The 18064-nt window shown below is 35.6% G+C and overlaps 1 protein-coding gene across 1 annotated transcript in view; it reads right to left on the bottom strand.

The window, feature by feature from the left end:
• LOC135220814 (microtubule-associated protein Jupiter-like) overlaps positions 1–17492 on the bottom strand; it is a 92262-nt gene extending 74770 nt beyond the window's left edge. Inside the window, exon 1 of the mRNA XM_064258340.1 lies at positions 17336–17492. Coding sequence (XP_064114410.1) covers positions 17336–17391 — 56 coding nt within the window. The 5' untranslated portion in view covers positions 17392–17492. The remainder of the gene's footprint in view (positions 1–17335) is intronic.
• Between the last annotated feature and the right edge of the window lie 572 nt (positions 17493–18064).

The following is an 18064-nucleotide window of genomic DNA, read 5'->3' as shown; positions in this document are numbered from 1 at the left end:
GGGCTACCATTACTAACCAAGGCTGTGCCTGCTCTCAAAAACTGGAAATCATATTTAGTATTTAACTGTCCACAAGACATGTATTAGAATTACTGGGCAAAGATATGCAATTTACCAAAACTGGAATTAACTGGCATTCATGAATAATATACAGTACAGTATATGCAATGTACAATACATTAAAACTTTACATGGATTTCCTTGTGAAAGTTCTCCTAGGATACAAATTTGTTTGATAAAATGGCCTACGCAATGCCGTTTTTGATTTAACCACTAACCTCAAAGTTAGTTTGGCCTCGACCTCAGCTTTGTCACTGGAGTATGAATGTTATATATGACGTATAGATATCACACACCACTCAAGTCATAACCTCTAACATCTTAGTATGGCATTTACCACTGTACATGTTTTGTGTATATCATATATATAACAGCCTTTAATTATTTGACCTCAGACCTCTTAAATTTGACAATGACCCTTCGATCGCTACAATGTATTGAATTACCACAACCTATAGATGAAATATTCCAAGAGCAATCATTGAAAGGGGGTAAAAATCGCGATAAAAAAAATTGCAGACTTAAAGCCATAATAAAGATGCCATGGAAAAAGATTAATTACTATTGTCCTAGGGAAAGTAAACTAAGCGCATGATAAAATTAAAACAAAACACTAAAAATAATCTCTGCATGACGAAAAAACAAGTCGATTCAGATCGATGGCGCCGCTCCTCGGAACAATTCTCATAAGGCTTCATTACGGGTAACAATGTCCCAAGAACATGCTGTAATATAACGTATCAAATGTATTGTCATTACCCTTCCAGAGAGAGAGAGAGAGAGAGAGAGAGAGAGAGAGAGAGAGAGAGAGAGAGAGAGAGAGAGAGAGAGAGAGAGAGAGAGAGAGAGAGATTTTTTGTTCTCGGATCCTGAAATGTCAAATATCTCCGAATTCCTCAACGGTCACCTTGATAGCATTTTAAGTTGACGGCCGCAAGGCTTTGAGAAAACACTTAATCTCTAATTCTGAGTTCTTTACCACTGCCGAACAACTACACTATTTCTTACTAAAATGACTATTACATAGTCAATGAATAAATCAATCGATAAAAGCAGAAGCTACGCCAGAGTATCCGTTAGTCAAACCATACATATCTGTGAACATCAGCTATGACCCATGCTGGAATGCCGTGTCGGTTGGGAGGGACAAGGCTTCAATCTTCCTATATTAGGAGAGGCAAGGCTACCTACCGTCCAGGTAACAGCTTTAGGTGGGTGATTCCAGTAGTTACGGAAATTTAGCTGATGTATTACTGGCTGATTCTAAATCGTACACTCGTTGTAGCATATGCCTTTTGACATTAACTAAATTGATAATGTTGAACTCTCGAGACTGCTTTCCAAAGCATTGTTAATGGGGACAAACACGTGAAATACTGATACGAATACAGAACGTCTAAAACTGGGCACAAGAGCAACTCATACAAATAACGCCGGTCGTAGAATGTAACACTAAAAATCAGACTATTTGGCGACAGACCCCTTAACCGTCAACCAAATTAACCTATCCTTGCAGTAAGGTAAAGTTGAAATGTCGGATTCTATGGTCACTTGTTTCAGGGCCGAAAAAGCCGGAAGCAAAACCAGAGTAGCAACCACTCCAGATCACCGAGCAAAAATCAGGCCACTCGCCACATTAACCTACGCCCACTATCAGCTGACCTAGAACACCTTAGCTTTGTTGCTAAACGCAAATAGGTGCATCCGAGGAAAACGTGAGTTAAGAAGCGTATTTCATGAACTTAAACCGTGAGAGCTACGCGATTGCAACATTTTTACAATCACTGCATTTTATTCACTCTCACATCATCTGTCACAAAAACAGTGGGAACCTCACATTTACGATAGGATGGTTATTACATCTTTGTTATTTTAGAGGTTCTCCTATTGGCACCAACAGTATTAGGTCACGTTAGGGAGGGTTATCTACAGTACGTTATTTTAAAGGTCTTGCATACCTAATGATCTACTGTAATATGTATATCGGTCAGATCACTGTTGCAGTTCCGCTAGGCTGGAGAGTAGATCCTATAGGCTAATCTTTTTTCGTGGCATATAATGCGAGCAGGTTGCATTCATTTTTGGGAAATGAACAGGAGACTGCACGTCTGTGATCACAGTTGCTTACTTAAACTAGAGATTTATTATTATGGTTTGGTTACGTCATACTCTGTTGCACAAAGAATTCCAGAATCCGGAGGGGTGGTCGTCTTTTAGAAGTTTGAAGAGTTCAAAGGCGATATAACAGAATACCTAAAAGCGCCTTCCGGGTCGCCATTTATCTTGACAATTGGCCGCTCATCAAAGCCGGTGAGCTTTTTGGATGAAAAATAATCTGATGTAAAAAGCACCAATACCAAAATTTTATTTCCATCGTAAAGACATGTGATGAAAGGAACAATTATAATGAAAAACAAAGGTAGCACCAAAATAACTAAATGCTCTAGAGCCCCTACATACTTGAACGTTGTGACTTCCAATGATTTTTACTAAGTGGAAGCCTCGTAAATAAACAAAAAACTGAAATGCTTCTTTAACATTTCCTTTTTTTCAATTAATCTCACGGTTCGATTAAAAAATACACGTACGTTCCAAAAAATCTAAATATGGCACTGCAGACCAGCCCATGTTTTGTACATACATCCACACACTGTTGATTTAGGATTTCAGACTTCACCTTTGAGATTATCGGAGAAGTCAGCCGTTGATTGTAGACCGAAATTTCCGAAAACCTTAAAAGATTAGATAGCTCGCGCTCTCACCTTTTGGAAGAGGAGTATATAAATTAAGCAGCAGCTCAGGTACGTCCATGTTATCATTTTTAATTGATCTAAGATACAATTACACGTTTCCAAATTAACTTTCTCCTTTCAATTCGGCAAACTGTTTCGCCTCCTAATAAGGTAGCAAATAACTCATTAGAAAAAAATCCAGGTATACCACTTCAAGGCCAACTGGATATAAAAACGGTCCAATTTTCTTCAAGTTGATCATTTGAAGTAAAAAACCATCCTCAACCTCATATAGTTAGAGGCGTATAATAAAAAGCGCCTGCCACGGCCCAATCTCGTACTCCTCAAGTGTGGCTTCCTTGACTGGCCAGTTCTAGCTGCATTCCCAAGTCTTGGGCGGATGTTCCTTTTATTGCGACTTGAGGCATCGAAAAAAAAATAAATAAATATACACCTTATATAATTTCAAGACAATACTATGAACGAAGTTGCAGTTATGCACTTTCAATCTAATAAAAAAAACCGGTCTTGCAGTGACATTTCTCGATTAAGCACCAATTAAGATCGTAGCCTTTCATCTACGTATATTCAGTTGAAAAACGGCATTGACAATAAAGAAAAACCTCAAGGTTTCAGCAGCACGGCACAGGATTTTGCGGTTAAGTGATATTCATCACTTTATAGTCACAGTAACATTTAATACTCAGGCGAACCGTTATTTAATTACAGGATTCTACTTCATCTCCTACCACTCTGAAGAATATCTTGTATGAACATATATACATAAAAAATATATATATATCATATATATATATATATATATATATATATATATATATATATATATATATATATATATAATATAATGTATATGTATAGATATATATATATACATAACGCTATAATTCTCAGAACCATGCCGCTGATTGAAAACACACCTAATTATTCAAATAATGACTACTGCAAGAGAATCGGTCGTTATATGTCTGCAGAAAATAAGAGAACTCTCACCACTACTTTTATATTTATCAATATTTCAACGTAGCGCCACTGGGTACGGGTATTGTGTACAAGAAGAATGACAAAAGGGAACGAAATCTATCCCCCGAAAGCAATACAATACGTTGCTGATAATACGATGGAATGCAACAAAAAATAAAGAGGAACCAGTAATATGACCTCTTCAGAGAGGCGGCTGAAGGCATACGAACAGAATTACCCGAATTATGAGGCCACACTATACCAGACCAAGAAGTCCTGGGCAATAGTCCAACTGCCCAACCCTATAGTAACTGTAAAAAGTAGCATTTAGGGGAACCGCCTTCATCGTTGGACCTTATGTTTTCATGTTTATCAGTGAATACTCTTAAGCAAATAGATAGGGCCCTTCGACAAAACCAATTCTAATAAGGCTTGTATTAGTTCAAATTACCAAGATTCATTTTTATTGTATCCATAATATTATGTTGAAAAATTATGCCCATGTCCAACGGCTTCCTACGAGGTTTCTTTTATGAAGCCTGAGCAAACTAAGTGCGAATACATTCATTCGTAACGTGCATGCAAAAGAATGTATATTGCTTTGCACTATTAAAACTTTCATACTAACTGCATCTAAATGCTCTTAAAGTCTTCAACACATTCCTGCTAGATGACAACTAGAACCCAAATTACTCGCCTAAACTGTTGACATTAACGTATCCCATCTCCTTTGATAAACCCAGAAAAATAACACTAAAAAACAGAGAAAAAAACATTCAAAAGCTAAAAACCAAACTATCAAAATAAATACCATGACAAAATAACCTCACCCACTCTTAGAAAGTAAGATAGAAACGTCAAATCGACCAGTTTGTGCTGCAGTGCAACTACAGCTTTTTTTGTTAAATCGCTTTCTTCAGTCCACAACTGATCAGTTACCAGTTCCCCATGAAGCAGATTATGGAAATTAAATATTGTTTATCTAATATACAAATGCTACTGTAAAATGATAATTGATACTTTTATGTCAGGATATTGTAAAATTTTGACAGTAAATTTCAAGTTAAATATATAAACCTAAACCTCCAATTGAAACTATTTGTTTATACAGAAATAACTTCAAGCTACTCAAGGAAGAGGCCACGCACGCCGCCCCCCTCCCCCATCTGGGGACACTATCCCATCAACCTCATTTGCATTAATCCTATGACCTCCGGCGCCGACACACACTACCACCGCCAGGTGTCTGTCAAACCAGTTCAGTAACCCGATAGCGCCCCTGCTTGCAATAAAAGAAAAGCCCTCTTGAACCACCTACCTATGTCTTCATTGCAGTTACAACAAAGCATATTCGCAATGAATAAGCCATTACACTCTACTATATACTATAATATATATATATATATATAGGATATATATATATATATATATGATATATATATATATATATATTGATGGAACCGTACCTATGTCAGCCTTTCTTCTTTCCTTCACTCAATCTCGTTTTTCCCAACCCCCTTTGGTGGTTTTATTCTCTATGCCATACACCACTCCTTGCCAATTCCATGACCCACCTTTGTTTTGTTTTTTTTCCACTCGAATTCTGCTTCAGGCTCAAGGGTAGCCCCTTTTCAACCACGTCCCGCTTTTTGATAACCAAACTCTTTTGTCTTAATCATCCGCATTACTACTTTTCATGTTCAACTTACAAATCCATCTAATTTCACTTCTTCAGCCACAATGATCAGCTATAGCTGTAAGTACAGTCACTCTCTTGCCACTGGACCCATACGTATTGTAGTATGTGGCTACTATGAATGTATGAAAATGCCCCTTTTTCTTGAGTGACTGGACAGGGTTTGAAAGGCGAGTCTGGAGGGAGGTTTACTCGGAATACAAGATAAAAAGGTGGACAACAGGACTGTCTGGTTAAGAGTTTATAGAAAGTCAAAACTTCTCTCAAGAAGTTTGACGGCCGAAGTCAAAACCTGTACATGATATGCTCCGACCTAGTACAAACTTGATAGAACTGAAAAGAGTATTGGAATTTATTTTAATTTCAATCTTACTTATATTTAAAAACAAAACAATTATTTAACAACCAACCAAAACAACTTACATTAAAGAATAGATCACTAATAAAACTGTGACATTGCCGTACATTACCTTTTCCTTAGACATGGCCAAAGATACATAATAATGTAAAGCACATCACAAAATGTTGACGTTGACGTTGACGTGTTCCAAAATTGTCGTTGTCTTGGAGTTAGAACGTTCAGTTTTGTTCAGGGTGAATTTCCTATTACAATGTAGATGCCGGCCTTGCTAATGAGAAACTCTTACTGTAACTGTTCGCCGTGGCTGTGGTAACCTCCGAGGTAATTTTACTTCTTACCTTTGACAGGTACATATTACGCACGCGCGAACTTAAGACCTATAGGCAATTACTAGTTTAAGTAATTTAATTCATAAGTTTAATTTTATTATTCATTTTACTTATCATAAACGCTAATAGTTATTATACTAAGTAGCATTAGTTATTTACTTTTAACTTATAAAGAAAAATAGAAACTTCGAGTGAAGCTAACGACCGAATGGCTATTCCCCACAGTCGGGACACAAATATCAAATCCTTTCTGATTTCAACACACTCCCACAAAGGATTGCGATTATAGAATTGCAATGAATATCTTCATTAACCAAACATTATTTATTAAGGCCACCTTAAATCTGGCTACTGCGTTAAACAATTATTTCCACAACGCTAAATAAAAGTATGGCCATGTTACTTTAGTATCATCCTCACGTTACTAAAAGTGTAGCATTTTAAACTTAAGTCTTCACTTTATTTTAAGTGTAGCATTTTATTTAAATTTTTACACCAATTTTAACTTAGCTTAGTTTACTATAGGCTATCTCCTAATTTTACTTTTTGTTTACATATTTAGTTATTTATTTATTACCTAGAAAGTAATTATTTGCAATGCCCTTAATCCTTGTTTAAAGTTAAAGAATAAAGCATTTAATAAAATATACCTCATACTGAAAAAGTTTCGAGTGTGTAGCATTTTAGTCAAAATAAAAACTTGATTATTAGTAATTACAGTAAATAATATACTGAAAAGCAGTATTTACAAATTATCTAAATTTTCCCTTCAGCATTCTTTCAAATCTTTCGTAGCCTTTCTCTTGGGTCTTTACAGACCTTTCGCCTTGTTCAACGTGAATAGATTCAGGTTATTTTATACTGCCTGTTTCTACCTCAATTTCCATTGAATTATCTGGTTTGCCTGTTTGTTTCTCTTATAGCATGTGTCACTGACAGTTCCATAGGATAAAGATTACAAAATAGAATGATATTCTATAGCCCCATTAGCTTGCTTTAGTTTCACTGACCTAATATTATTGTCAAATCCTAATATTAATTCTAATAACCGTTTACCCATCATCCAAAATGGTCTGGGCTTATTAATAGCTTTAATTAGGACAATGTCACCAACTTTAATTCTATTTTCCCATTTACTTGGTACAAATTTCTGCTATGTTCTCTCAGGCTTAAGAGATAATTTTCATACCATAATTTCTTAAAATTTTGTTTCAATAATTCTTCCTGTATTTCTACAGTTCTCTCTAAAGAAGGTTGACTAGAATCGTCCAACCAAACATCACCATCATCTTTTCTCAAAATGAGGGATGAATTACCATGCAATTTGATAAAGGAATTTGGAGTTATAAACTAAAATATTTTCTGAGCTTGATCTATATGTTAAAGGCCTGGAATTTGATCGCTAATTGAATATTAGAAAGGGTAGTAATAATTCAAAGTAGTTCGTAAGTTAATTTAGATTCTTCCTATTACTTTATAAAGACAATTCTTTAACACTCTAATCAATCTCTCCCAAGCAGAACCAACCCATGCTGGAATATAAAGGAATTTTAATGTGTTTGATATTACATTTCCTTAATTCAGATTGAAATTCCTGCGACTCCAAAGACCTTTCAAGGATACTTCCACCCTGAGAAAAGACGTTAGCGTTGTCACTGTACAGGTATTGTGGTATTGTGTACATAGTTGCTAAATCTTTGGAAAGCGAGAACAAAATTTTTAGTGGACAGTCTGGTAACAATTCAAAGTGCACAGCGCGCACGTTAAGACAAGTGAAAACTAATATGAACATTTTTGTGGGTCTTACCACTCAAACTCATCCCTAATCCCTAAACCCAAAAGGTGTCCTTGTGAAAATCAAATACCTACATGCTGAAAAAGGCTCGACTTAAATTCATGTGGTGTTTTAGGCAATATCTGTAAAACTTCGGGTATCTGTAAGCTAAGGCATTATATTTCCTACATATATTACAATACTCAGCTCAGTCTTTACAGCTGACCTACCCTTGGGAATCCAAAATCCCTGTTCCCTAAGGTAGGTAATGTAGTGCCTATTCCTAAATGCTGTACCTTCAAATGACAATGCTTTATTAACAATGAGGTAAAACCTATGCTCTTTAGGAAGTAATACTGGGTTATGAACATCAAAGTCAAAGTACAACACTTAGATATTCTTCCCTCCCAGACCTAATTGATACCCTTTGAATCTAAAATAAATTTAAATTGGACACTAGAGGAGGTATATTATTAGTAATATTGGCACTGCTTGTAAAAAATCTAATTCTAACTGTAAAGTATTCTTTCTGTGCAATTTTGACCCAATACTCTAAGGCTTTCTTTTTAGGATCACCACCCTTTAATCTACTACAAATTTTGAACAAGTAACTGGTAATTCTTAACAAATTGTTTCATAATTTGACATTTTATTTATATTGGAGAATACCAGCGTTTACTTTATTTATTTGCATAGTGCATACTGTACTTATTTGATGCTTATAGTAAGGCGATATGCTCAATAAAGGGTAAAGAGGCCACTTGTCAAAATCATTACTCAACCATTCTGGACCTTCTAGCCAATAGTTGATTTATTACTTAAATATTTAGTATAGGATAAACCTCTGGTGATCATATCAGCAGGATTTCTTCTGTATTTACAAATAGTGATATAAGACAGGTAGTTTAAATAGCTTAGATATTTCAACTTTAAGACCATCTGCCTCAAGTACTCTATTTCTAACAATTTAGATTTTATTTTAGTTTCTCTGGTCAATAGCCAATTTAAAACCACTTGAGCATCAACACAAATATTAATGAATTGAAAATTTATATTATTGTAGGCTTCTAGTAAAGAAGGTAAACATTTAAAAGCTAGAATTACTCCCATTAGTCCAAAGTGGGGACACTATGCTCATTTCTCTTATTCAGTGGAGCCAACTTTATGATTTGGAGAACAAATAAGAACTTTTATCATTTGATTAAAACACCGCATAGGCACAAACCCATAGGCCCTCCACAGAGCTACACAAAAAATGTGAAGACCATACGAGTCTAGTTCATTAAGGGACTCTCTAGAAATTTAAGTTCAAGATAACATTTCAAAATCTCTACTAATAATTTTCATTTCCCCACAAAGGTCTTTAGGTAAATTTTGATCCCAACCAACATCTAATTTCCATATTTTTCTCATTAAATTTTGCCTCTTATTGTTACAGGAAGGACTATATTCAAAGGATCAAATATTTTAGAAGTTTGTGACAATACTTTTCTTTTTGTGTCTGCTTCTGGGTCTATTTTACAAGGCGCAAGACTAAAAGAATCATTATTTACGTTGAATCTATAACCAATACTTTATCCTCTTCGCAAGAATGTTCAACAAGTCTATTATCAGACGACATTTTTTTCTCTCAACTCTACACAATTGGAGTTCCAAGACCTTAAAATAAAAAAGCCCCCTTGTTCCATCCTATCATTAGCTTGCTTATACAAATTTTTCATTCATCAATGTTGTTACCAGTTACAAGAAGATTGTCTACATAAAAGTTATTAGTTAATATTTCTTTACACTTATCATCAGGATAACTTTCTGCGTGATGTTTCATAACAAAATTTTAATATAAAAGGTGAAGAAGTGTAACCAAAAAACTATGTTTTGTAGCGATAAGATACTAATTTATTTCCCCGTTTCCAAAAGAAACAAAATCTATTTTTGTCCACTTCATTTTTTTTTAATTTAATCATCAAAAAAGCTTGTTTGACGTCACTCAACATTACATATTTATTAGTTCTAAAGTAAAAGAGCAATTTCAGTATTGAGCCCATTAAATACTATCCCAGGATAAGCTGCTTCATTAAGTGAAGGCAATTCCCTGTAAGTTTTTAAAGAACAGTTCAAATACTGGCCTGATTTTGTGGTAACTTGCTCTTCTAATTTTATAACTGGTCTATGGGGAATCCATATATACTTATGATAGTCAGAAGGACTTACTTTTAATTTCTCGATTATACCATCCTCGAGTTGTTTATCAAAAACTTCCTGGTATTTGTCAATGAGACCCTTTTTACCAAGATACTCTACTGTTCTGTCTAAATACCTTAAGTGAAACAAAATGATTAGATGGGACGCTGTCAATTTTATCAGTATACCAGGGCAATTCTACATGATAAAATCCATTATCAAAAGAGATCCCCTCTCTAAATCTGTCAATTTTGTTCTTTATCAAAGGAGACCAATTCTTTTTCACACTTTTTTATTCCCAAGGATTCAAGACTAAACAAAAGGTGTTCGAGTCCATTGTCTACCTCACTGTCTCTAATATATGCTCTAATGGATTGAATAAGATTTTAGAGGATCCATTACTAAATTTACACGCTTTTTGTTTTAACATTCAGTGTTTCTTACTAACCATGGAGTCCATAATGGCTCTACTCTCGCCTCATCCAAAAAGTGAACACATTACCTACAGGAGCTACTCTATTATTTACGACTAAACAAGCTCCACCCAACATTTTAGTCCAAGTTACCGAAGGTACTGAATGATATCTATTCCTAACAACATGTCAACCTTCATACTTTCATGGTTTCTGTGTGTCACAAAAAGTCTCATCCAATAAAGCAATATTATTTTCTTTAAATTTATTTATTATTGATTCATGCCAGGCACTTCAAAGTTTATATTGAGCGATTTGTCAACTAATAAAAGGTTATGAATATTAAATTATTGTTTATATTTATTCCAGTGGACATTGCTTGAAGCCCTTAGTTTCTTGCCCTATATATGTGGCTTACATCACATTCCAAAGCATACAACGCCTCTACATCCTGACAAAGATCTTTAGCTGCAGATCGGAAATATACGACCGCTGACTGCCAGTGTCAAACAAACATCTGACTTTCCTAGCCTTTTTGCCATTTCTTAATACAAAGTCATTAGTGGGTAAAATGTGAGACGCATCAAAACTTCTTTGAGCAAAACATAAGCTTACGTTAGTTTTAGTAGTTAGTTCGGCTTTATTCAAAAAGAAGGGCACAATGGAGTTATGTGTTCCCTCTTTCTACACACAGACATTCAAAACCTTAATTATTTTGTTCCGTAACATTCATTGTCTCGTGCCCTGAACCAGCGCATCTAGTGCATAGTGAAAGTTCTCAGTCTGGCCAATCTATCATTATAATTATTAAAGTTAAACACATTTTCCCAAAGTATGGCCTTCAGCTGCACACAATTTACAAATTAACTTAGTTAACTTTATTTGCAAATTTAAAATTTTGAATCGTACTTACACCTACCATATTTCTTAGGTTTAAATGAACTGCTAGGACTAGGTTTACTAGAGGTTTTAGTGAGGGCTTTTTTCTATTGGAAACAGTTTTAGATAAAGTTTGATAATTTCATTATAATTAGAAAGAATGTCAGATTATTAGGATAATAGTATTTAATTTGTGAACCAACTCTCTACTTTACTGGTATGGGGAGTTTATTAAATACTATATTGACTCACAAATTTATGCCCAGAGGACCCCACTTCCAATAAATCAATATTATGTGCTTTCAATTCATGCAGATAGGATTTGATTTCGTTGAGGTAAACTTTCACCGACGAGAATTCTTGATCATATTCAACACTTGGTGCAGCACTCAAATGTTCTTAAAAGTCTCGTCAACAATATAATCTATCGTCAAGGAATTCTTCTTTTAACATTTCAATTGCCAAGTGGTAGTTACGGTCAGAAAATAGTCAAATGCTTAACTACCTTCAAGGCATAGCCCCTAAGGTACCCATGTAAATATATTTGTTTGGCAGAATCTGACAGATTTTTTCTGGACCCAATGACATATTAAATTGATTAAGGAAAGAATTGAAAGCAAATTTATCTTCTCCTCTCCACTAAAGTTTCCACATTCTAAAGGAGGGGTTTCCCATCAGACATATTCATTCTAGACATCATTTCTAAAATCTTTATCGGGCAGATAAGTTGCTAGAAGCCCCACTTAACTCACTTATGAATTGTTCATATTGGTCAAGCTCTATACTAACCTGAATGCTATATTCTGCCTGACTATCTAACTCCTCATTATAAAATTGTTCATTACTGATCATTATTTCATGTGTCTCCAAAACATTATTAATTTTTTCATCAAAGTGTTTAAACTGCTCGATTTCTTTTTTCGATTTCAGTTATTTGAGTCTTACAAAAGGAAGAAGTCAATTTATTATCACATGAAGCTCCGTTAGCTTCTTTAAGTAAATAGTTACCTTCCGTTTGTGTATTCCCCGCATCCTCCTCAAGGATGATATAATATTCATAGGGTTAACAAACTCTTCCTCTTTATCAGACATGATTAACTAATTATACTCGATAGATTTAGTATCAATAGCCTGCAAATATTTAAAAGATAACACCCCACCTAAGTTATCGATGCTTACGGGTTACCTAGTACATTATGAAATAGATTATAATACATAATATAAGTTACTAATTACGTCGCACTTGAGTTCCATATTGGTTACCATTCGAAATACCGAGCGACAGTTAGCCAGTTAGCCGTTTCTAAAAAATAATTTACTTCACCGAACGATAAACACATATTTACCTCCGAAATATTATATGGAATACACGACAATTTTGGAATTATATTGGAATTTATTTTAATTTCAATCTTACTATATTTAATAAACAAAACAATTATTTAACAACCAAAACAACTTACATTAAAGAATAGATCCACTAATAAAAACTTTGTGACATTGCCGTACATTACCTTTTTCCTTAGGACATGGCCAAAGATACATAATAATGTAAAGCACCTTATCACAAATGTTGACGTTGACGTTGACGTATTCCAAAATTGTCGTTGTCTTGGAGTTAGAACGTTCAGTTTTGTTCAGGGTTAATTTCCTATTACAATGTAGATGCCGGCCTTGCTAATGAGAAACTCTTACTGTAACTGTTCGCCGTGGCTGTGGTAACCTCCGAGGTAATTTACTTCTTACCTTTTGACAGGTACATATTACGCACGCGCGAACTTAAGACCTATTAGGCAATTACTAGTTTAAGTAATTTAATTCATAAGTTTAATTTTATTATTCATTTTACTTATCATAAACGCTAATAGTTATTATACTAAGTAGCATTAAGTTATTACTTTTAACTTATAAAGAAAAAATAGAAAGCTTCGAGTGAAGCTAACGACCGAATGGCTATTCCCCACAGTCGGACACAAATATCAATCCTTTCTGATTTTAACAAGTAAAGGCAAAGCAAAGTTTGAGGATGCAGTGTTTAAAAATTCATTCGAGTGCGATTAAATGCTTGTATAATAAAAGCAGACATAAGTTAGGTTGCATGCAAGTGGCCACTTTGTGTGAAAAGCAGGGGAGATATACATTGTGATTCCATTGCTGTTTGACATCTGTTATGAGTCCATAAGTACATATCAGACCCTTAAAACTGTTCACCACCCTCCTACACTTAAAGGCTGCTATAGGACAAAATGTGCTGGAACATACCTACATAATGTAAACCAACCAGACACCATAGTGTATAATTTATAGAGACAGACGCAGTAAGTCCGAAAAGGAAATAGATAACAGGTGAAAATTTGGGACAAACGTGTTGAATGGTTGATTTTTGCAGATAATGCAGTAATAATTGCAAGAAATAAAATATCTTCAATGAAGAAAGCCCAGTGAATGTAAGAGTATGATTGCGAGATATGAGAGCATATGGAAACCAGAATACTGGAGCGATGATTGTGGACGTGGATGATATCAACTAACTACAAAAACGAGTGAAGGGTTAAAAGTTATTGACTCAAATACTTGAATGATGCAAGACGGTGTAAATTGAACGGAAACTTGAAATACAAAACAACGAATTTGAATTCGCATAAAGGAAGGGTAAGCAGTTGATCCACAAATATCTGATGGGATAAGAGGAAAGTAAAGTCACAGAATGTGTGCAAGATTGGAAGATACTGCTCCACGAAGCAAAGGTGGAAATGTATGTACTACAAGGGGTTGAGAGATGTTTTACGTGAATGAAACAGAAAAAGAAAAGGACTTAGTCGTTGAGATGAACAGAATACATGGGGCAATTATTAGTGATAGAAAAGGTGAACAGGTGAAAGGACAGATTAGTGTAACCGAGATGGTCATGAGGAAGGCATACAGGCAGGAGAGACCTTAGAAAATACTGGTTTGATTAAAAAAACATTTATGTGTGTGTGTTCCATGCAAGATGAAGTAAAGGGTCTAGTGTTACCTAAGGGACTTACTAATAGTTCTAATGTTGGGGCAGAAAATGAACCACCTATTGTGATGAAATTGGGGAAACCAGATTAGTATGAACTACACAAAGCGTACCAATGGCATTACAGACACACAGTGCTTAACAGATGCGGCAACAGGCTTAAAGAGCCATTCTAATGCACCAATTTTGAATGGAACTTCGTTCTAGAACTTGAACGAATACTACCACTATTATTCTACTCCTATGGGTGGTGCAAAAGGTGTCTTGAACATTAAAATTAGATTTAACTATTCGTAGTTCTTTAAAAACCTAATGTTGAAGATTTTGACAATTTCATTTTCTTGGGAGTTCTTTCCATTCGGGTAGCCATCAATACAAATTCAGGCACAGCATGATTTTGTCGACTCAGGATTACTAAAAATTACAACTACGACGCCAACCCCACCACAAGAAAAAAAAGTAAGAACTCGGACTACAACAGAACGCGAGCAGAGTCTATTGATCCTAAGAAACTCCAAAGGCTCTGCACCAACCGTCATGGAAAGGGGGTTAAGTGAGAACGGCTTGGTGAAAAGAAAATTTAAATTAAAAAATAAAACAAAAAGACACACACTGAAAGTGCACCTCATGAAGCACTCAAAACTAGAAACCAACGTTAGATTCTTTCCTGTAAGTTGCGGGTGAGTAGATGCTACAACCCAATATATCTCATTTACCTGTTGATTCAAATGACCTCGATGCTCCTAATCTACACAATTTTCGTCAGTGAAAACCATTTTCGAATCAGTTCGTTTAAATTTATAATTTCCACTGGCATCCAAATATCGCTCGCAAGACTATGAAGAAAATCTCGTTCCAATCTCACGACTTCTTCCCTATGCCACATGAATTCTAACAATGTTAAAAAAAAAAAAAAAAAAAAAAAAAAAAAAAAACTCCCAAGACATACTTTCTGGAAAAAGGCATCCCACAAATGCTATCCTCCACCCTCTTTAAGGGAATGGCTCCCACCTTGCTTGCCGGACAAATTGGCCATTCACATTAACCCATTATGAGATTTGTGCGATTGGAAAATTCAGTATATTTCAACATGTCATGTTTGGATCGATTCATAATTAGACTCCTTATCTAATCAAATATTTTATACCAAGCCAACCGCATGGACCTCTTTTAATACTCAATATTTCAGTTTGGATTGGCTCATTCAAAAGCAAACTTCAGTCCATCTCCGCTGACAGCAGCGCACACAATGAAAAACAAAACACCATTGCATAAAGGGGCTCCGAGAGGGAGAGAGAGAAATGACTCATCAACCTCACCCAACCACCACCATTGTCCTACCCACCCCACCCAACTACCGGTAGGCAACCTACCTTGTCCACTTACATCATGTCTTGCTCGTAATATAATCCAAACTCCCGTCGGTACCATCCTTTCACAGTCTCCTCACAAAGGGCATATTGGAATTATGCCTTTCAAACATCTTGGCGGTGGAATTTCATCAGCCCATCAACAATCGACAGGGAAAAATTAAACAAATTCTAAAGTATATATACAAGCCAAAGAAATGCAATTTCAAGCAGTTAACGACATCACCTCACACAAACACACACACACACACACACATATATATATATATATATATATATAATATATATATATGAAACTGCAAAAAAAAATAATAATAATAAAGTCAAACATCACCTTTGACCTAGATATAAACAACTTGTTTGTACCCAACCCACGCCAGCAGCCAGAAACTTTATCATCAGATTTCTCTTGCAACCTTCATTATACTGAGCACCATGCTTCCCATGCAATTATACTGATAACAATGGCGATAGTACTGAGGCCATAGATCTTCATGGTAATAAATGTTAAATTTAAATTCTAGTCTCATCAAACAACATCCGGTGCGGTATTATTATAAATGTTCAAGAAAGGCGCCAGCCTCTGGCGAAATCTTTATGAAGATAGCAACCTGTCAAATCATGCGGCAACTGCAACTGTAGGAAAACGGATTTCCACTGGAACTCCCACTGCTGAAGTTTTGATAAAAATTTCCTGTTTTGATTAACAATAATAATTCAACATTCCACGCACAGCCTACATAAGTTACCCACATTATATCTTTAAAGCTCAATGATAGCCTCTTCTGCAGGAGTAACGGCTTGAAAAAATGCACGGCAACACCAAGAAACATGCGCAGGCCCCATGGTCTTGGAAAATCTCAAGATTCAATAATTTCACACTTAGCTTGAGAACAATAAACGTTATTGGTTTATTATTGAACTTTTAATTACCAAAGTCCTTTATTTACAAACAGTTTTCGATTTCGTGATAAACTGGCCCAGTATGCGTACTTTACCACGAAAGTATTCGAAATCTGATCTCGGGCAGCAAGCACTTAGGGGAAAGTCATTTTTGGAAGAGATCCTGACACTACGCCTAGGCCTATAAATGACAGCGCAACCAGATTTTGCGAATTCTGAACAGTAAAATGTAATTTCAAAAGCTTTGGGAACATGGAAACGGGGGTATCGCTACAGTTTTTACCATGAAAATGGAAGAAATTCTGCCATACTTGTGACATTTTGGCGCCAAACGCAGCTAGTTAAATATAAAATAATAATATAAGCAGTCCCCAATTCGACAGCCTCTAAGGTTATACAGGGATTACTAGTCCTCCAGAGCCAAATTACGTTTTATTCAAGCTTTTACTTTTAAGGAACTGGCATAAATTATGGGAAATGTAAAATACCGAGCTTTTAAGGTCTCTCGAAAACAGCTGATCCATACATGGCAGAAACACACACGTGACTCGGCTAACGGAATAACGTTTCTTCCAAGATTCGAAAATCTAAGCATCCTACGTGAGAGCTCGATAAACTACTCTCTGCAAATGACTAAGGATATCTTACACACCTGCTGCTAATTCGGTGGGTCTCGCTAATGCCAACGAAAGTATTAGTAGTCGTCATCTTTGGATCGATGAAGTAACACAACCTTACAGGACGACTGCTGTAGCTATCACTGACACTGCGCCGCCCTCGCCGTGCTCGCAGCTGGACTCGTAAGTTGCCCGGGAAAAGAGGTCTTCCCTTTGAAAATCGAAGCGACTACGAGCCTAATAAATTCTTTCCCTAACTGAGATATATCTATAAACAAGTCCAAGTGCCGCTTTGTTTTTTATATGTATTCATTATTTAATTTTTAAGAATAGCCTGCATGACAAGTACAATTTATTGCCCGGTATTGCGTTTTTCCAGAGCAACCCACTGCACATCAGTTACCTCAGTAAAATCTTATGCGCATTTTCTCAGATTAAACATATTTAGTTGTGATTATTATTATATTTCTATTGTTAGAACCTCATTTCGCTAAGAGCGATCGTTATTGTTTTGAAAATGGTTAGGTTTTCTTTTCATTTATAGAAAACGATTCTCAGAGTTTCATGGGCAACAAAAGTAAAATTCTCTTGCAGTCACCTCTTTAGGTTTCATTATCGATTATTCGCTTCCAACACCGTTCTACGTGAATGGATTCCATAAATTCCGCTACTCTTGTCTTTCCTGTGATTTATTACCGAAACCTCCTAGTATCTCCCGAGCTGCATCTCAGCTCTCTTCTAAATAGGTCTCGTCTTCCAAATCT

Source organism: Macrobrachium nipponense, chromosome 2 (assembly GCF_015104395.2).
Source record: "Macrobrachium nipponense isolate FS-2020 chromosome 2, ASM1510439v2, whole genome shotgun sequence".
NCBI lineage: Eukaryota > Metazoa > Arthropoda > Malacostraca > Decapoda > Palaemonidae > Macrobrachium > Macrobrachium nipponense.
The sequence above is the reverse complement of the archived record's forward strand: the minus strand, read 5'-3'. Positions and strand labels throughout refer to the sequence as shown.